Raw genomic sequence first — 20671 nt, 5'->3', positions numbered from 1 at the left:
TTATAAGTGCCATAAGTCAACTTGTAGATTTGAAAGCTATTTGTTATGGTTTTTGACCAATCTGATTTGTGAATCAAAAGTTTTTTTTTTAAACACGATTGTAAAAGCACCAAAAATTTACTTATGACTTACACAGTAGTAACTTTTTAGAATTAAAAGACATTTTTACCCTATGTTTATGTTATTTTTATGCTTCTCTCTATATACATTGTGTGCTTCTCAATCAGCTTTTGGTTATTTATTTTTAATATTCTTTTAAATGAAAATAATTTTTAATAGTTTTTATAATATTCTTAATTTTGAATATTATTTTTCATTTTCTATTTACATAAATTATGGAAAGTATATCATCCAATTAACTATGTGATGTTATTTGGTTCAAAAATTTTCACATTACTATAATTTCTAATTTAAATATATTTTTATTCATTATATATAATTTTTATTATTATAATAATTTAAAATTATTATATTTTGTAAAATTATATTTTTAATTATTTTTTATCATTTAATAAAAATCATACCCATTTAGTCATTCTACAAACTAAACTTACTTATTCAATCATAATCCAAACAATTTTTTTATTTTACAAACTCACTTTTACAAAAGTCAATCCAAACATAAATCACATTAGCCAATCTAAATTTTATCTAATCTGATTTTTCTAGAAGTCAGATTAAAAATAAGTTTTTTTTTTTACTATTAGACCCTATAAAAGTCGGGCCTCTGTTCAGAGAATCAAGATGGTCACTGGGGTCTGGGAATTGGGCCGTTTGTTTGGATAAAAGATATAGGACAGGCCCAATAAGAACCAATCTCAGGCTTATTGCGGTGGGCTTGAGAGTGTTATCATGATTCCAAATAGCTTGCTTTCTCTCTCCTGTTTCAAAGAGCAAGTGTTTCCGTCTTCTTCTTTTTTTTTATAACAAAAGAAACCTCAACTAAAGATGCTATTTAAAACAGTGCCAGCATCCGTCTTCATATTTTTAGCCTGCAATGATTTTCGTAATGAATATTAAAGAGGTGTTCGAGAAATTATAAAAGTGTTTTTCAAAGATATTTTTTTATAAATCGAGATAAATTTTTTTATATATTTATTTTGTATATCATAAAATCACTTTTAAAATTATGATTTTGTTTCTGCCTAAACACTTCTTCATTTATAAAGGTTTTATTATTCTTCTCTGGCTTTCACTTCAGGCAGAGAAATGTTGCCCTGCATTTGGGGCTGGAATGGTCAAGACCGTTATCCCCATCCAACGTCCATCTTCTGCCAATAATATTGTAGAGATTCGATTCAGTCGAGAAATTATAAAGGCCAAAGTGCGGAAAAATCAAAGGAAGTTCCGTCGTCAATCTCGGCGTGCTCCCCCCTCCGGCAAACGTCCTCTTCTCTCTTGTGCCGTGGCACTAAGTCAAGTGAAATCTTCTTGCGCTTTGACTGCCTCTGCGGATCGTAATTTAACCCCCCCCCCCCCAACCTAACTTTTCTGTTCGACGCTTCCCCATCTTATAATCCCCATTTCCCATCACTTTCCCGGGAAGAGCAAGGAAATGGATAGCTCCGCTCAGGAATCCCGCCTCAGATCCGAACACTCCGTCACCTATGATTCCCCTTATCCAATCTATGCCATGGCCTTCTCTTCCGCCCCTTCTCTTGCTTCTCCTCACCAACGAATCGCAGTGGGTAGCTTCATTGAAGATTACAATAACCGCGTCGATATTATCTCCTTCAACGCCGACTCTCCCTCCCTTCGACCCCAACCTTCCCTCTCTTTCGACCACCCCTACCCGCCTACTAAACTTATGTTCCACCCCAACGCCCACTCTACTCTTCGAAAGTCCTCCTCCGACCTCCTCGCGACTTCCGGTGACTATCTTCGCCTCTGGGAGGTTCGGGAAAATTCCGTCGACACAATTTCACTTCTTAACAACAGCAAGACCAGCGAGTTCTGTGCCCCCTTGACCTCCTTCGATTGGAACGACATCGAACCCAAGAGAATTGGGACTTCCAGCATCGACACTACTTGTACGATTTGGGATATCGAAAAGGGGGTTGTCGAAACGCAGTTAATTGCGCACGATAAGGAGGTTTATGATATTGCTTGGGGCGAGGCTAGAGTGTTTGCGTCTGTTTCGGCGGATGGTTCTGTTAGAATCTTCGACCTGAGGGACAAGGAGCACTCCACGATTATATACGAGAGTCCGCAGCCAGATACGCCTCTGCTCAGGTTGGCTTGGAATAAGCAGGACCTGAGGTACATGGCCACTATACTGATGGATAGCAATAAGATTGTGATATTGGATATTAGATCACCGACCATGCCGGTGGCGGAGTTGGAGAGGCATCGTGCCTGCGTGAATGCTATTGCTTGGGCTCCTCAGAGTTCAAGGCATATTTGTTCGGCGGGGGATGACTCGCAGGCCCTTATTTGGGAGTTGCCTACTGTGGCTGGACCTAATGGAATTGATCCCATGTCTATGTATTCTGCTGCCTCTGAAATTAATCAACTGCAATGGTCTGCTGCTCAGCCTGACTGGATTGCCATTGCTTTTGCGAACAAGATGCAGCTTTTGAAGGTTTGAGGTGAGAGAACAACTTCCGATAGAACAGTATTTTTACAATGTACTGAAGCATGAATTTGTACATATAAAGGGCTCGTTTAACTTAGAATATCTTCTTCTGCTCTTACATAATTCTTAGTGCTTTCAGCCTATGCCATTCCTCAGGACATTTTGGTGACGTTTTGTTTTTTTGGGTATGTGTTTCGCCATCTTTATGGAGAAGATATCAGACTTCTTAGTAAATTTGGTGTTTACTAAAGGAATGATCGCAAGATTTTGTTCCAATATTACCTCCCAAAGTTGTTCTTCCATTCTCATTATTTAATCATGACAAGAGTCAGAAATCAGATGGGTAATTTCCGAATTGTGAGTTGTAAAAATTAAATCAAAATTGTAGGAGTCAGAAATGATGTGCGCGCCGGTGTATGCATTGCATGTGAAGCGGAAGCAGATTTTACTCAAGATGTGACAAAACTACTTAACCATAAGTCTCACGAATCACAATCACTAACAAGCTCTTGGTAGAAAGTAGAAAGAAACAACTCAGGTAACCGAATCAGAGGATTAGAAGTTTCTTGATGGCAAAATTTTGAGAATGGAAGAGCGATGTGAAGTGGCACTCGTTATTCATGGCACGTTGGATTTTTTAAAGCGATCAAGGTATTAAAAGCCAAGCCGCTAAGGTTTAATGAAATTCGTGTCGCAGCATTTGTTTTGAGCTTCACAGAAAGGAGTTAAAACGGTCATCTGTTTTTCACACTTGGGCGAAAATTTCCCAACTTTGTGCCGATAAAACACACGGGAACTCGCTGGAAACTAAATCAAAGTTGGTCAATAATGGTCCAACTTTGTGACTGACAAGAAATATGCGGGAACTCGATGGAAACTAAACCAGATGAATTGGCGAGACATTTGATTCTTGTTTACTGGCTCAAATCACAGGATTCCAGTAATTCCTGTTCAAAGTTTGATTCGTCTGGTTATTGTATATGCCCTTCTCCTTAATCTGCTCAAGGTTACCTTCTTCTGTAATTAAAGGCATTGTTATTTAACTTGGGTTTGCTCATTGTTGTTGCATCTGCTTTTTATATTGTGCTCGTTTTATCTGTATGCTAGCTTTCCATCTCTTTTGTTTGTTGTTAATATCAATTTCCTAGCATCCTAGATGTTTTGATGATATTTTTTTGCTACATTTTGCATATGTCTTCATTGGAAAATCTCCGTTGTTCATTACATTGTCAAAATTATAAGCACCCTTATCATTTCTGCTCTGTTCACTACAGTTTATTGTTTCCTCATGCTGCAGATATCCTCATGCGAGTTGGAAGGTAAAGACTCACTTGCATGACACAGGGCTTCATGTTTCACTAAGATTAGAGCTTGCTTTATAGAAATTGATCTTGATTGGGAAGGTATGTTTTGGTTCTAAAACGATGGCCTTTTTATGTGTTAATATATGGTTATTGGGCTGGTAATAGGATTCTGGACTACTGAATTTTTCTTGGATTATGTTATAGCATAGAGTAGCTGTGATTGTTCCCTCGCCTCCCATTTTGTATTCTATGTACCTGTTTCTTCGACATTCAATATGTTCAATTGAGGTGATAAAAGTAATGGAACTTCGTAGGATTTCAGTTCTGTAATTATCAATGCATATTGGGATATCTGCTATTTTTTTGGCTTCTCGTGAGATAACGTAATCTAGGTGCTAGAAGTGAAGAAGTGAAGAAGTAGAGGGTAAGTAACTATCCAGTGTCACTGTTAACAGCTGGGAATACTAGAATACCTTTCGTTAATTGAAGAGAGCATCTCTTGTGAATTCGAATAGAGACTATTAGTTTAGGGTTTTATTTAGTATAATGAAAAGTGAAATGCCAACATATGGAGCAACTGATTGGAGATTGGTATGCAGACTGCCGCATGCTTGAATAGTGTCAGCAAAAAGTCAGCTGAAAAGATGTATCTTTTTCCTTGTACCCCGCACGTCTTAACAATTTCAACAGCCATTAAATCCCCTGATAGAAGTTGTTGTGGGGCCCATTAAATCCGTCTTGAGTTCTCTTCTAGATATTCATATAGACACATTCAAATTTAGCTTCAAAGCTTTCGGCAAGTTGTTGGATGAGGAGCCTAAAACTCAGATCAGGAAGTCAATAACTGCGAAATGAAGATAAACAATAACTTGCAGAGTTGCAGTGAACGGGAGGCTATTTAATAGACTAAATAATGAGAGGGCCACTTACTGAAGTCTGAAATAGTTACAGGGAGAGGTTAGCTGTTTATTTGTTGATTTATTGTTTTGGGTAAGAAAGAAGGCCTAAAGCCTATAAATAAAGATTACATCAAAGGGAATTAAATCCCAAACAGTCTTGTTGGAGAACCTCCTTCAGTTGCTCGGGACAGTTAGGCGAGATAGAAGACTCGGATATACCTCTTTTGGCTAAAGCATCGGCCACCACAATTAAGCTCCTTGGCATATATTGCAATCTGACTTCCCACTGAAACTTTAGCATACTCTGTATCTCCATGAAGACCAAACTGCAAGGTTAGCTGTTTATGAGACATATTAGGTTTGCCAAAATATAAAAAGATGAATCTGCTCAGAGGACGTGAGACATCGGCAAGAAAAGTCCTTGGAATTATTCTGTATTGTTTCTGCAATACCCGATCACTCTGATGGTTGGATGGATTTGCAGTGTAAATTTAGCTGGTTGTGGACGTAATTGTTCAAGTTCATCCTCAAATCGACATCGCCTTCATCTTCATGCCAAATTTATTTGTCATGTACAAGTAAAAAGTTGATAGATGATTGCGACGACTAGTCTATGCTAATCGTTCGGTTCAAGGAATTATGGTAATATCCTAATTTTCCACTTATGCTTAACAGCACCGTAATGGATTCTGAACTACCAACTAAGTCTTTGAACAAAAAAGCAAGTCTGTAGATGATTCCCAAAATGATCCTTTCGTGGCATTAATACTGAAGGGAAGCAAGAAAAATCACTATCAGTTTTCTGTTAGTAAAAGGAGACCGGTCGGAGTTTTCTGAGCAAATCAGATTCTTTTAATTCTTTTACTTCAGAGGGAGAGTCTTGGGGACTCACAAGTCATCTTATGATATATATATTTTTTTTCCTGGGTATTATTATATCTTTACTTAAGTTGACTTTGAGAGCATTCAAATTCCTTGCGAGGGTGGAGACGGAATCCACTACTCAAGCCGTGGTGATTAATTCCGCTCCACCAAAAGAAAGTGCCACGTGGATCCTTTGTATTTCTCCACGGGGGACCTTAGCGAAACGGCACCACAGGAGGCCAACCCATCCTTGGTATACGGCCGATTTTTCTTTTTTGGATTACTCCATCCGGTATCTCAGGGAAATAGACGTTTTTTAGCCGTGACAACGTCCCCAGACTAATCCGGATTCGGGGGCTTGCAAGGATCCATACGGACGGCGCCCCCTGGCCCCTTGGAGTGCTGCGTTCCCACGTCTCGAACCCGACATCCGTGGTTAAGCTAGGACGACCCCAGCCAGTCGACCTAACCCCGCGGGGTTTGCCGATTTTTCTTTTTTATGGCCTGGAAACCCAGTCCTAAGCATGAACATATAGGGTGGTTTAACTCTTAAAATTTAGGAATTTTCATTAGTTTTATTTGGATTACTCAATCCAGTTGATTAAATTAGTTGATAAACAAATTCAAGCAACTAAAATTTAAGTAAAATGCATATAAACTAACTTCATCAATATATAGAAATATGGATTGATTTCCTAAACAATTATCATAGTCAACCCACCTAATTCTACATATATTTTATTTGGAAGAGCTTTAATAAACTATTTTACATTTTTTTAATTATTAGAAAAATAATACTGAGTTGAATAATATTCATTATATGCAAAATTAGTAGTCTAAATGTTACAATTTAATGCTGGTAAAAAATGTTATAATTTAATAATTAGCTACGTTGGTTTGGATTTAATTAAATTGAAATTGGAAAAAAATTTTAGCTCATCTGGCTATGGTTGGTGAGTCTCTCAACGAAAATTTCTGCATACGTTAAGGTTTGAACTCGAAACCTTATTTAAACAGTACCAAGCCGTTTAACACTTGGATTATTCTCCCTTGGTTAAACAATTTTGAACGTAATGAATTTAATCTTGAAGAATGAAGACCTAGGATGAAAAAGGGTTCGTCAAGACGAGGATATCTTGTTCCAAACAAACTCCAATTTCCACCTCTCGTTCTTTTTCCTACCCACAAATCGATCGCCCCCACTCTGCCTCTCGCCCTCCTCCTTCCCCCTCCTTACCTCGCCCACTATGGACCTCACCATTAACGACCAACTTTTGCTGCAACAACAACACAACTTTCACTCTGGAAACCACCGTTGTTGACATGTCGCCGCCGCCGCCGCCGTCGCCACTGGCCAACATCCACGAAAATCTCCTCTCCGTTCCCCACAAACTCCCCACCTTACCGGATCTCTTCCTCACAGCTCTCTCTGTTTGCTTCCTCTTCACGTCCTCCACTAAGTCCACTAAGTCCACCGTCTCCCCCAGATGCCCTTTCCTCTCTTTCCCCCTGAACCCTCGTCGTTTTCTTAAAATCCCCGCCATGTCCCACTCCGCATCGAACCATAAGATTAATCTGCTCCCTCGTCGCCACAACTTCGCGTCTCCGCAGTCTCTCTCCGAGTGGCTCAAGACCCGTTTGCCGTCTGACTCCTTCGCCTCCTGGGGTGTGAAGCCGGGCACCAAGAACGTTCACAACCTCTGGCTCGAACTCTCTGAAGGCGAAACCTCTCTTGCTGATTCCACTCCTCCGGTTCGCACGGTTCAGGTTGTCACGGTTCGAGTCCTCGGCAAAGATGGGAAAATTTTGGTTGAGTCACACCAGGAGTTATCGGACGGTAATGTCAGAAAACGGGGCCGACCCTTATCGGAGAAGATGAAACCCAGTGAGGACCCGGAATCGGCTGCTATGAGGGCAATCAAAGAAGAGCTTGGCTCTGTGGTTTTTGGGTCTGAGGCCGATGTGGACGTCTGTGAAATTGTGACGATTGATCCGAATTCATATGGGATGAAGGTGGAGGAGCGGAATTCGGATTCGTATCCCGGTTTGCCTGGTTGCTACGTTTTGCATACCTTGAATGCAACTGTTGAGGGGTTGCCGGAGGGAGATTTTTGTACGTTTGAGGTTGACGAGTATGGAAATCTTGACGAAAAAAGTGTTGCTGACAAGGCGGTCTCTGTGAAGAAGCATTACTGGACGTGGGTTAGTGCTGATTCAATGGAATCTTGATTTGAAGTTGAGTTGAAGCTAACATTCGAACTTCAAGTTTTTTATACGGTATTATACGAATAATTTTCATCTTGTAAAGTGATGTGAGGTTTTGGTAAATAAGTTCATACCATAATTATCGTTCTCCATTATAGTTTTAGATGGAGTTATCATTCTCCATTATAGTTTTAGATGGAGATAAACTACAATTACTACATGATATCTTTGTGGCCAGCTCAGTTTTCAAGACGTATAGGATTTTTGCTTGTTTCTGTGTAATTATGCGGCTTTAGCAGCGTTGGTTGTAAAACCGGATAATTGGACAATGGTTTTCGCGAAGGTTCCTTTTCTTGAATGCGCGCCATCACTTGTTGGCAAAAAATAGACACAGCGATTTGGGTACTAACTTTTTCAGCGGTTCAAAACTTGCTTCACTCAACTGATATTATAGGTTAGTACAGTGATAGGGCACTGATGATCCCTATTGATCATCATATCTACTCCATGTTAGGTGTCTTTTGGTTTATTGTTGGGCTATTACTTGTTAGATCCATTTGCAAAATCTTGAAGACATGATTTAGATTCTATAAACGAATTCTCCCCGGACTTTTTTTACAACGAACTTGTAAGGGATTACACGAGATATAGTTGAGTCATAAGCTAAGTTTTGATTTTTAGTTTGAAGCTCTGTATTGGCATTACTTTGTTCAATATGTTGGCGGTGTGCATTTAGTAGAGTCAATGATCTAATATGTTCTTGGTAGTTTTGGATGGCAATGGAAGTGAAGTAATTTCTTGCAGCTCGAAACTGGGCTTAATGAGATGCTGTTAAGCTCATACTTCTTTAGGCTGTTTTCTTGTGCTCCTGTCTTCACGTGGATATGTAATTATAATAGCCTGCAACTCGAGTTTACGGATCGGAATCTTTTAGGCGATTGGATTTGTAATCCTTACGCGAGCAGCAATTCCGCTGGTTGTTCAAGTGATGAAAGGTTGTCATCCGAAGGATAGGGATTAGTGATGTATTTATAATTTAGGGTTTTTTTATACATCCGTCTATTGCTAGAGAAGTATTAAAGTCTACGGAAGCTGCACACTTGGTTTGGTTGCAAACAAAGAGTGAGGTGTCAAGACAGGACCATAATGTGATATGACTCAGATAGCAGATTGATTCCCCTCAAAGACATAGCCTCAGCTACACATTGCTGCGGGCTAGGCTTTCACTCTTTGTAATATTCTTCAAGGTGTCTGTATTGATATGTTTAAAATGAGAGCCCAAGCCGTGGTGGGTGCCTCTCTTTGACAGCGGATATTGTGCCAGGTGCTTGTGCAGTTGACAAAACAGAGGAGACTTCCTGGCAAAATGAAGCATTTGTCTTGCACATGCATGTGCATCCCCTGTGTACACATACACGTGTGTTCGCGCTAATATGCCAAACATTTAGTGCCTCGTACGATTGCCCTTTGCCCGTTGCCACCGTTATTTCTCTTTTCGGGTGTTTTTTTTTTTGGGGGGGGGGGGATTAAACATTGAGAAACCAGTGCGTGACAAGCACTTGATTAAAGAAACATTGAAACAATAGAGGTCTAATTACAAACTCTTAAGCTAGAAAGACTTTGGGTTTGTTCGTTTAATCCAAAGTTCCAAACACTCTGTGTGAACGAGAATTTTGTGTTAATTTGGTCTGCTAGCATCTAGGGTGGGCTTCATTTTCAGAACCCAAATTAATTTATATAGATTAAAAAACAAATGACTACGGTGTTAGCATGAAGATGAGGAAGGTGTTCACGTCTCCGTCCAGGTTTTTTGTTTCTTCGGACATTTTCCGCGTGAGCCCTCGTAGCTATTGCTGAGTAGTGGGGAGAGCATTTGATAGTAGAAGGCGTATTTTGGTTGGGTGCTGGGTGATCTAACTAGTGAGAGCAAACATGTTCTTGAGATCGCATTCTGGGCACCCATTTTGCTCATCTGCTCAGTTCTTTGCAATATTCTTCATTCAACTCCTGAAGATGGTTTATTCTCTTTAGGTGCTTGGTGCTTGAGTGGGAGAAGACAGGAGATAGATATGTGCTAAACGACAATTTTGGTTGACTCCTTCCCTAAAGTCAATACCCGTGGTTGAAAGCTAATGTTGATTATTCCCAACCTAGCGCCCAACATGGTTCTTTTAGTGTGTTTGGAATTATTATCTCATTGGAATATTTGGTCGATAATAGAGTACAATGGCACTGTATAACTTATGTAGTTGATCCCATTTGATAGGTATAAGGTTTGTTGCTGCTGCTTCTGTGTTATTTTAGTGTGTTTGGAATTATGAACCGGTTTCGCCAAATGCAAATTTGTTGGTTTGGGTGAAACTATGTTGTTAACCTTTTTAACAAAAGAAAGGGTTTTTAAGATTTCATGTTTTGTCATTAAAAATAAAAAAAAAAAAAAATTTCTCACATTCAACGATTAATAACTATTAGCAGGATGCCTTTACTTGTCACAAGATGGACAGATTAAAAGTTACTTTCTAAAAGGATATCTTTAAAGGAAGGCTGGTGATTTAATTCTGAAGAAAAATTGGAAGTAGGACAAGTGTTGGACATGCCCTTCCTGGCTTCCTCTGCATCCAAGGCCAACGCTTCCGATGGACCTCGTAAAATCATACTTAGCGATAAAGTAAACCCACTTGAATCCACAAGACCATTTGATAATCATTTTAATCAAGCGAGATGCCACTTTCTTGTTCATTTCCGTCCCTAACTCCCCATGGCATCGGGGACCAGCATATAGAGTGGAGTGTTCTGGCTTTTTAAATCTTCAAAAAGTTATGCCACTTTATGATTTTGCGGTACAGGGCTTTTCTTCAAAAAAGGCAATGGTGGTGGAGTTATTTTTGTCCACATCATGATTTTATATGGTTTTAACAAGGGGGAAAGAGAAACAATCTGATATGAAATTAGGTAACAGACTTTAAGTGGGTTTACTTTTGCAGGTGGTACCGCTTCTACAGTTGATTAAATCATCACAAGCCCTTGAGAAACCATTAGAGAATAGTTTCATCCCTAATATATAGGTTGTTAGAAGGTTCGTTGGTTCAAGAGGCATGGTGTGTTGCATTTGAAAAAATGGTTCACTTTAAAACCAAGTGTTGAAATTCCGTCCTGGGTGTATTCATTTCAGACATGGCTGTACAATTCCATATCTTGGGCATGCCTATGGTCTATGATTCTTAAAGGTAGGGAATTGACATGAAATCTGCAGAACCTTGGCGAGAAAACCACCAATTTTGGTCTTGTTTGTTTGTCTTGGAATCTCCATTGCATATTCTTCAAGTGAAATTCTTTTCTTCCTAGCACCCCAATACTTGTGAATCCACTTCCCCATGCACATACGCGGACGTGAAATTCCCAAACGGCGTAAAACAAGTCCAAAGGGAAGAAGATTAATACTTTTTTTTTTTTTTTTACCTAAAAATAGAATTAAGACTTACGTCTAGTATGGATGTCTATATGTACCGTCCAATTTGTCCCTTATGACACGATAAAGAATCTCTCTGAAGGAATGACAACAAGGGGAACCACAGATAAGGATTTGACAGGCACTATTTTTTCTCCTTTTCAATTCACACTTGTTAAATGCTAACTTCCAGTCTTACCATTCAAACATACACGCATAAGTAAATTAATTACACCAACCAAAAGCAGATCTCAGAAATGATAGTAGTAGATTCATTATACTAATGGAAATCAGTTTAAACTGTGGTAGAACACTGAGCAGCCTGGTTTGAAGTGAGAGGAGCAGAAGGAGGTACGGAGGGTCCGAAGGCCATGACTGAAACACAATTAACTTGGAACCCATAATGCCCAGTGACCGACGTTGCCACTTTCCACCGTAGCCTTCCACTTACCTTGAGATTCAAAGCCAGTCTTCCAACAGTTTGGTCACGACCCATTTCATAGCCAAGTGAGGGAGCCGCAGGGACTTGATCTCCCACCAGAGAGGCCGTCAAGAGATTGCTCTCTTCATGGTCTTGGTAGAACGGTGGCAGGTAGGTATATGAAGTTATCAGCTGGCCCTTGTAGGTTGCGTATACTTGGAAGTCGTCATAGTAAATGGCGACTTTCTGGTTTGGATTCTTTGAGAGCAGCGTGAGCTGAATGGAAGAGTTTATGTGGGAACCTGAGAGACTGAGCTGGTAGACATCAACTTGTTGGAGGGAGAATTGAGGCTTGGCAGGACGCAGGATGACCCATATCGCGAGTGATAGTAGAAGAATTGCAGTGATGAATGAAGAGAGGGCCCAAAAGAGCTTCTTGTAGTTTCTTTCAATCTTGAAGCCTTGCTTGTGCTCAGCACAGTGTTTTGGAGATTTTATTGTGATTTGAGACATCGACTAGACAGAAGGAGGGTTATTACTGTGAGCAAGATGAGAGGGAGGGTGAGGAGAAGAGAAAAAGCAGCATAGATACTAATTCTTGGTGAATCACAAGAGGGGTGGGATGGGTTATAAATAGAGCAAAATCCTGAATTAATTTGTCCCATGCCCACTCTTTTTTCGCTTATTAAGTCGCTATTTACAAAACTCGAAAACACCCGTACATACGTATAGGTATTCTTGTATATGTAAGGCAAACTCTTTCTTGTCGCATCACACATATATAGGTGTTCTGGATATTTCTGCATATATTGAATCGTTTGATGACGAAGACTTGGAAAATTCATCATTAAGGCATATGCATAAATGAACTGTGTAGTTGGCTGAAATATAGCAGAAATTAAAAAGTGATTTACAAGTTCCTGCGGGACGAAGTTAAGGGAAATGTAGCGTTGTGAACCATACAAAAACCTATTTCATACCGTCGAGATAGGTTTATGTGCAATCTGATCCATGTGAAGCTATTGATCCTTGCATCATCGTCCACCATTAACCAATTGCTTGTTGCTCATTGCGAGCGATTATATGGATGAAGGTGTCGGTGGGACAAGCAATGCCTTTGGGCCACCACTAGATTGACATACGAAGTACATAGCTCAACAACAGCAAAATTTCACACCTGAACTCTGTGCAGAAAGAGCAGAAAAGTAACTTTGCTGATAAATGTGTAGAATAAGTGCTTTTGTACCGCAACACGCTTTGGTCACTTTCTTACTTTTTTTCATAATGAAATGAATGAGACCACCATGAAACGCTACAATCCAAATCTGTGGCTATAACTGTCCCTAATCCAGCATGCCCTCATTGGTGCTATTTAGTGCGCAATCCTTTCCTGAAACTCCTATTGCAGACAAAAACTGAAGAACTTCTTCCGGAACTTTAATTACTTTAAAACCGAATAAAAAACCATGAGCTTGATGCTTAATTAATAGCTCTGAATGATAAATAATTCACAGAAAGACTCAGTTACAGGCATGTTGCTGTGCACTGGCAACTAGAAGGTGAACAAATTTTGCTCCTTTGATTTGTTATACTTTCGGAGGGAGCTCTATCCCTCAGAATTAGTCTACTATATTAAGCCACACAAGAGTTTTAGACAAATGAAGGGACTAATGTTTGTGCTGGGAAAAGATAAAACCAATTAGCCGCATAATGTGCATGTCACTGGTGATGATTACCAGCTGTAATCACAGAATGGGTAGGGTACACATGGATACAAAAGAGGACACGCATTGAATTGCAGGAGGGTCCCACTTATTCTTAAGTACTCTTCTATGGTCTTTTTTCGCTAAAAATAACATAAGTGACCGTCATTCAATTTACAAACAAAACCAGTACAAATATTTTAAAGATTTTTTCATATAGTTTATTATTAATATTTATTTACATTTTCAATAGGATTTGAATAGGAAATAATATATCTAGTTCACATCCTTGAAGTTCTTGTACCAAATCAAAACATGTAGATTTTTATATTATTATATGACAAACTCTAGATATTAATATTGGTACCACTTGCCAATAAAGTCTAGTGGCATAAATGAACTCCTACAAATAAAAGGTGACAGAATTCTAATTATACATGAGGGTGCAGCTACATCGGACGACGTGAGTGCTAAGAGAAGAAAATTTAGATGTGCTTAAACCTGTATACATGATTGGGTTGATTTGTTAGTTTTGCGTTGCAATTTTTCCGAGTTTGTGGCCTCATTTTCCTTTCAGCTTATAACCACCGAAGGTCAGAAAGGAAAAAACAATGGCTTGAAGAGCCGCGAAGCGATGGGGAAACTTTGGCCACGTAGCCTTTGTTAACAAGCAAGCGGCTTGGTGGCATTTCCTTCTTCCCCGTGTCCACCGTAATTGTTGACTTGTGAATTTCTAATTTAATTGTCTAATTAATTATTATGACTTCACAAGGCAACAGAGCAAGCGGAAAGTGAAGGAAATCTACAAAATTTAAGAAACGACTTCTTTTGCTTTTGAAGTTGAGGAGGACTGGCTTGAGTGATTTACGTCAGACGAACGATTATACAGTCAGTGAACTATTTCTTAGTGGTTGAATAAATGCATGGTAACTTGGCAATATAAGAAGCCTACCCTATTGCTTAGGAGTTTGAAAGGCATGCAGAGACGTCTAATATTAGTCTTGCTTTTGAAGCTTCCTTTTCTTTGCCTCTTCCAGTTATTATTGGGGCCTTTCAATCATGAGAATGTGGATGACCCCATTTAGCTTAGTGGTTTGGTTTCTCATCTTCTCAACTTTCTTTCTTGCCCCAGCAGTTCTTTAGTGCTCATTTCTTCATCTGGGACCATTAGGACCCGCAGTTTCTTCATGATTAATAAAAAGAACTGATCTTTTGCTTTCTTTTCCTAAGAAATACGAAATGTCTTTGAAGCTTGGATTCAATATGTTAGTTCCTTGAATTTTGTGTACTGTCGGACAAGGATCTCCGCCAAACATTTGGCAAAACTGAGCAAGCAGCCAAATAGATAATTGTGTCTCTAGATAAATATGCAAGCTAGCTTAAATTGGCTGTTGGGAAGTGTATATTGCATACATATATTTGACAGAAAAAGAAAAAAGGAAAAACACTTGTTCAGACAACTTTTGGCATCATTGCTCCCTTGATGGCGGCTTCTCGCATTTGTCCGATTGTCTATATTTGCCCACAATTCATCTGAAAGCTTCAGGTGATGAGATAAATCGTCCGATACAACTTGAAAGTTGAAGCCGACCCTGGATGATGACCGTTTTAAGGTTCTGGAATTAATTAATGCTCACATATTTGCTTCCCTTTAATCTCCAAATCAGTAACGTATAGTTAATCGTCCTCATCCCCAAGTTCAGCGTAGCACGGCAAATCCCACAAGGATGGTGGCTTTGCCTATGCTGCGTCGTACTCTATGCAGCTAACCGGGAAAAGTCTAATATTTAAAGAACAAAAAACCGAACTCGACACTAAACCGATTAAGTTAGTGGTTCAAAGGTCAATTAGTCAGACAAGATCAATTTACAGCCAAACTAGTCATATTAAAATAATATGATTTAATTGAATACAACAACATCAATAACCATTAATAACAAAATATAAGAAAATATAATAATAATTTGATTGTAATAATAACAAAGTTCAATAATATTGAGAATTTTAATTTTTACGATTTATCAATAACTAAAATTAATAATCACTTAGTGACTAAGATATTAGGAGCTGGATAAGGGGGGAAAAGATCCACATCAACATAATTATTCAAACCGGTTCATGCCCTTTTTTACCAGTTTATCCCCCTCAATTTGATCGGTTTGACATCAATTCAACTTTTGACTAGTTTATTACCCAAACCAAATTAGACTATTGACTGAGTTACCGGTTAAACCAGCCAATTTGGTTTTTTTTTTTTTGCCAGTATTCCTTACTTAACTTCCTTTTTCCTCCCTTTTCTTTTTCTCCTTTTGGCAAATATGGTGGTGGAAGAGTAATCATTTTGAAACACTTTCAAATGCACTCTTTAGTAAAGCTTGCTTGAGAAACTGTCAACCATACATAAAACGATGATAAGCAAATCAAGAAATTAATGATATCGAACGAGTAGCTAAAAGTTGATTGATTTTACGAGTATTGGAAAATTGCCCTTTTATTTTCTAAGAAGCCCCTACATGAGTAATCAGCTAGTTCTTGCGAGTAAACAAATACTTACAAATAAATAATTAGCCAGGCAGATCCCTCTAAAACTGAATATAATAACGGTCATATGTTACATTAGGTACATTATATGTCAAGATTTAGAAGAAGGGTCAACCAGGAAATGACTTTAGACAGCATATACAGATCATGTGTTCCCGGTATTCAAGGACTCCTAAGAAAAAAGAATTTGTAGTTATTTATACTAACAACGGTGCTCTTATTCTCAGCCATCTTTGCCTGCAGCCTGAGGTTCATGGTGCACTTGAACAAATTGTCCTTTCACCCTGGGACGCTGCTCTGCAAGTCTCTTTCTGCTTTCATACCGAACCTGTTACGAGTATAAGGTGAAGTTAGGAAATAAATAAGGGGAAGTCTTGGCAGAAATATGATGGCACTGTAACATAAGGTGATGCTAATAGTAGAGGACCTTCTTCTCATAACATCTCTCTTTCCTTTTCAAACGAAACTTGTTGAGGGCTGCTTCTCTTTGGATGGATCGATGAGAATTTGCATTGTTTGTGAGATCTTCATTCTTCACCTCTGATGCAGTCCTGACTATGACAGCCTGATCAACGTTGCCATTACTTCCACAGTTGCTGCCGTAGCCAATGCTGTTCATGCGACTCAAATTTCCATTGCAGAAACTACTGCTTCTGCTTAGATCGGTTGCAGGAGAAATATGTCCTCGATCTTCCACATGTTCCAACTTGTGATCCTGCACATAAACAATGTGGCTTGCAAGGTTCTTTCCACTTTGACCTCGAGCTTCATAAAGCTGCTCTGAACTATTTTTGCCATTAGACAGACAATATGCATTCGCTTGAAAGGTAGACACAGCAGATGTTGGATTTGGCCCTAATGGTGGATCTGACCGCGTAGAAAACATAGGAGGAGGGACAGAACCATAGGCTTTGCATAGATCGTTGAACCTTATTCCCCTTACTGGAATTGGGAGGGAACGCGGCTGCTCTGAGAATGAAGTTGCGAGTTTAGATTCTTTAGATTGGGCCGTAGTGGGTGACACAATACTTCTTTGCATACTCGGTGTTGAACTATCTGAGTTATAGCCAGTAGCAACGTAAGAGTTATTTTTGTCACAATTTGTTCCCTGTTCTTTTTCTATATCACAAAAGTTAGTGAGACCTGTTGGTGGTGCTTGCAACTGTCTGCTGGTATACCTGCATGAGAGATCATTTAATTAATAAGAAAAGAGAGCTATTTGGGAAGAGGGAGTTCGTAGAAGCAACCTAACAAAATCCAAGAACTTACAGAAATACTTCAACAAAGCTAATTTTAATTTGATTCTTAAAGCTTTTTTGTGGGGTAATTTTCAGAATCTTATATGTGATTGAACCATCTTTCGAAGTTCCCCGGAAAAAAAATCTCGAGTCCTCACCATTTGAAAGCTGAGGCATCGGAATGCACGAGGGTTTGCCTATCTTTGGAGATTTCATTCTCAAAGCTGCTGGGATGATCTCTTCTCAAGGAAAGATCTAACTGTGGAGAGAAGTCAAACATGCCCGTGCAATTGACTGTGGAACTTTTGGGACTGCATTTTGGATGAGCATGGAATGCTCCAATCAAGTCAATAGCTTCCTGGGAAGAGCTAATTTGAACATAGTGATTATCATGAGTTTCACCACCGATACTAGCACTCCTATTCTCTGGACAGCCATTGGTGCCATGAGCTGTGCCTGTCTTACCATTTTTGCAGATGCCCAAAGTTGATCCTGATGAATAAGAGTTGCTGCAATTTAGATTCTTCCTTGTAAAGTAGAATAAATATATAACACCAAGGCATTTAGCCTCTAGAAATTTACCTCCAGCATGATTATCATGCACAATCGATGTGAGGCCTAAATGAATGCAAGTTTCAACCTCCTGAATCTTTTCATCACTCGGACACGAGTCACCACATCTTAGATGAGCAAATTCTTCAACATTTTCCGTAGGGGCAGTTTCAGCTTCCAAATCAGGCTTTGTACAGGAGCTCTGCATGAGACAACAACGTGCAATCTCTATATGAAACTTCAGGTAGCCAACCCAAACTGAAAGCAGATTCCACTCAACAAGAGTCTTATAAAGATTAAAAAGAATGCATATTCCCCAGTCCTCTTCTATCTAATTTGTAACTAAATTTCTTTTAAAAAAAAAATCTGTGATATTTTAGACTTTGATATGTAGGCTTGCCTATCTTGCCCTAAAGATGTCATTGCTGCTTTTGGAAAGACTTTTCATTTGTAATAAACAACAAATGAATTTAACGGAGAAGGCGGGGAGGGGATGGCACACGATAAGTACAAAGACTTGATGCCAACATGCTATAACCAAGAAAAATCAACTTCAACTGAGATTATCTTTTACTTAAATGCCGTTCTAGTTTTTTCACTGCACAACACAAATAATGAAGAGGACAATTTTTCACCATTCAAAACATGAAAGGATTATGAATTTTTCATCCAATTTTTAAGATAAGCAAGACCAACCTGAGCATCACTTCCTTTCTCAATTAATTCCTTATTTTTTTGAATGCATGCGGCATCTCCACTTGAACGACTAGCAGCATTATTTTCAGCAGTGGCTTCAACCTTCTGTTGAGCAACACCCTCATCTTGGAGACCATTTAAACTGATTATTGACTGAAACAAAAATAAATAACGAAAAAAAAAAGGTTCATCAATGATAACATTCAAGTATTTAAAAGAATGAACAGAACTGAGAACAGTGGGTGCAAAAATCATACTGATCGCCTTCTCCAAACATGCTGCCACAAATTCCTCAGCTCATTTTTCCTAATGGGCTTAACAAGATAGTCAGCAGCACCTTTCAACATGCACTTGTATACTGTGCTAATCGAATCTTGCGAGGACATCACTGGAGTGCAGGAAAAAGCCAGAACAGTTAAACTTTTGTGTTGACATAGTGGAAAGGAAGCCAATAATTATAACAGCCAGAGATTCTACTCTCGGTATCATACTTATAACAGGAATGATTTTGCAAATCTCATGCTCCATAATTAAGGTCAGAAGCGCATAGCCAGATATGGAAGGCAAATCTACTTCTGTCAGTATTAGATCAATATTGTGCGACCTTCCCTTCAGCATTTCCCAAGCTTTCAGGCCATCAGGAACAGCAGTCACTGCCCAAAATGGATGGAAAAATTTATTAGAGTTCCGACATCATGGAAATAGATTTGGACTTAGTTGGAAGGTGCTATTAATTCCTTTAGGAACCCAAATTCCCTTATCTGAGCACCCCACCCTTTGCTCAGGAATTTGGGCCTGGCGGACCTGGAAGAAAATGGTAAACTTGTTTCTTTTTTATTGTCCCAAGCAACCATGTATTACATAACACTAGAAAGGGAGTATTCCGTGTGTGTGCGCGCGCGCGCGCGTGTTATGTAGATATATATTATTTTAATCTGCTCTGCCTGCTTGTTCGCTCCGTATGAGATTAAACCAGGCCCTTAAAGGCTAAAACCTCGGAATTCCCAGAGAAGGTCAAGGTCAAAGAAGGTTAAGGAACTATAATTTCAGCTCTAAAAGGTTGGTACCAGGAAAGACGAAAAAGTATCAGACCTATATGCTTTTAAGCCCGCAAACCAGGAAAGAGAAAGATGAAACAGACACCGAACTAGTTTGTGGAACAAGTCAATTTTCTTAGTCCAAGCTCCAGAAAAACCAAAGAGCAAGAAATATTAGACATTTTAATCGGGGTTATGGGAGGAGTAAGACCATCCGAACTAGTTCAAGCAAAATCAAGAAGGCCATAGAAATCTCCCACTTGTCCTTTCATATTGAACATTCACGACAACACCCATTATCAATATCCAGAGAGGAAGAAAAGGACAAAGGCAAATGAAAAACACATCAAAACCATAAAATTGAAGGAAGAAAACAACTTGAGTAGGAAAGGCGTCAGACCTCTGTAGCTGCATTTCCTGAGAAGCGCAGTGATAATCTGGCGGGTGGAATCATCAGCTTCAACCAAGAGAACCCTCAATACCATCTTGGGCAAGAATTTCTCCCACCTCATCAGACCATTCAATTCACCCTCTTTACTCTCTGTTCCACTTTCCTCCTCGTCCTCTGTTTTCTCCTTCTCCTTCTCCTTCTCACTCTCCTTCGCTTCCAGTACTTTCAAATCACCCATTTCTCCCCACCACCCACTTTCAGGCTTTCACTTTCACCCTCTCTCTATAGAATTGGAATCAAATGCGGGAGCAGAGCCTTAGGCGGATTCCCAGGAGTATCAGACAAAAACGAAAACGCGAGGGTAAAAAGAAATCCTCGTAAGCGAGACGAAAGTTATTAAAAGAGAAAATCCGATGGCGTCGAATGAGGATTCCACGGGGAACCGCCTCAAATCCAACGGCTTGGAAAATATCTTCCACAACAAAATATCTGTTCCCTGACGGTAATGGCCCGCACGATCCACGTCAGCAGGCAGATCGATCTTTTGGCTGAAGATCAAAATGAAAATAGCCATTGGGTTCCTCACGCTTCCTGTTTGGTGGTGGATATTTGAGTTTGAGGTTCTTCCTTCGAAAAAGAAAATGATAAAAAAGTTGGAGGCTTGAAGGGTCAACAACATCCCCATCATCGGCTACCCTTCTCCTTTTCGGCTTTGATATTTCGCTGTGGGAGAGACAAGTGGCCCTTTGTGGGTCCCGCCGCACCAAAGATATTAGTGAGATTTTAAAAATCTCTCC

General features: G+C 39.4%; 4 protein-coding genes across 6 annotated transcripts; 2 read left to right on the top strand and 2 right to left on the bottom strand.

Annotated features, from left to right (window-relative positions):
• Positions 1 to 1244: 1244 nt before the first annotated feature.
• LOC114746685 (protein TRANSPARENT TESTA GLABRA 1) lies at positions 1245 to 4230 on the top strand. The gene is made up of 2 exons (XM_028934942.1): positions 1245 to 2588; positions 3873 to 4230. Exon 1 carries the CDS (start codon positions 1556 to 1558, stop codon positions 2585 to 2587), a length of 1032 nt encoding a protein of 343 aa, XP_028790775.1. The 5' UTR covers positions 1245 to 1555; the 3' UTR covers position 2588; positions 3873 to 4230.
• Positions 4231 to 6787: 2557 nt separating this feature from the next.
• Positions 6788 to 8188, top strand: LOC114746690 (uncharacterized). Its single transcript, XM_028934946.1, has one exon. It carries the CDS (start codon positions 6966 to 6968, stop codon positions 7869 to 7871), a length of 906 nt encoding a protein of 301 aa, XP_028790779.1. The 5' UTR covers positions 6788 to 6965; the 3' UTR covers positions 7872 to 8188.
• Positions 8189 to 10977: 2789 nt separating this feature from the next.
• On the bottom strand, positions 10978 to 15186 carry LOC114746692 (NDR1/HIN1-like protein 26). Its single transcript, XM_028934950.1, has 2 exons — positions 15176 to 15186; positions 10978 to 12307 (listed from the first exon to the last, which is right to left on the bottom strand). The coding sequence occupies exon 2, from the start codon at positions 12227 to 12229 to the stop codon at positions 11591 to 11593; it is 639 nt and encodes a 212-aa protein (XP_028790783.1). The 5' UTR covers positions 12230 to 12307; positions 15176 to 15186; the 3' UTR covers positions 10978 to 11590.
• A 787-nt stretch (positions 15187 to 15973) lies between these two features.
• On the bottom strand, positions 15974 to 20281 carry LOC114746684 (two-component response regulator-like APRR3). Of its 3 annotated transcripts, XM_028934941.1 has the most exons (9): positions 19884 to 20277; positions 18938 to 19099; positions 18704 to 18834; positions 18447 to 18599; positions 17781 to 17952; positions 17357 to 17690; positions 17104 to 17138; positions 16388 to 17016; positions 15974 to 16288 (listed from the first exon to the last, which is right to left on the bottom strand). In XM_028934941.1, the coding sequence occupies exons 1-9, from the start codon at positions 20110 to 20112 to the stop codon at positions 16184 to 16186; spliced, it is 1950 nt and encodes a 649-aa protein (XP_028790774.1). In that variant the 5' UTR covers positions 20113 to 20277; the 3' UTR covers positions 15974 to 16183. The 3 variants fall into 3 exon arrangements, with proteins under 3 accessions (XP_028790774.1, XP_028790773.1, XP_028790772.1); XM_028934940.1 differs by having other exon boundaries at positions 16388 to 17138; positions 19884 to 20274; XM_028934939.1 differs by having other exon boundaries at positions 16388 to 17138; positions 17357 to 17952; positions 19884 to 20281.
• Positions 20282 to 20671: the final 390 nt, after the last annotated feature.

This window comes from Neltuma alba, unplaced genomic scaffold (genome assembly GCF_004799145.2).
Source record: "Neltuma alba isolate B1F8T4 unplaced genomic scaffold, ASM479914v2 tig00005084_pilon, whole genome shotgun sequence".
Taxonomy (NCBI): Eukaryota; Viridiplantae; Streptophyta; class Magnoliopsida; order Fabales; family Fabaceae; genus Neltuma; species Neltuma alba.
The sequence above is the reverse complement of the archived record's forward strand: the minus strand, read 5'-3'. Positions and strand labels throughout refer to the sequence as shown.

What these genes read in the sequence shown, in the direction of transcription:
- LOC114746685 (XM_028934942.1), top strand. Translation starts at nt 1,556, where the DNA reads ATGGATAGCTCCGCTCAGGAATCCCGCCTCAGATCCGAACACTCCGTC.
- LOC114746692 (XM_028934950.1), bottom strand. Translation starts at nt 12,229, where the DNA reads ATGTCTCAAATCACAATAAAATCTCCAAAACACTGTGCTGAGCACAAG.
- LOC114746690 (XM_028934946.1), top strand. Translation starts at nt 6,966, where the DNA reads ATGTCGCCGCCGCCGCCGCCGTCGCCACTGGCCAACATCCACGAAAAT.
- LOC114746684 (XM_028934939.1), bottom strand. Translation starts at nt 20,112, where the DNA reads ATGGGTGATTTGAAAGTACTGGAAGCGAAGGAGAGTGAGAAGGAGAAG. An exon ending in CAGGAAATGCAGCTACAGAG is followed by an intron (nt 19,100 to 19,883) that starts GTCTGACGCCTT and finishes CATTTTGGGCAG; the next exon opens with TGACTGCTGTTCCTGATGGC. An exon ending in AGAGATGTTATGAGAAGAAG is followed by an intron (nt 16,289 to 16,387) that starts GTCCTCTACTAT and finishes TACTCGTAACAG; the next exon opens with GTTCGGTATGAAAGCAGAAA.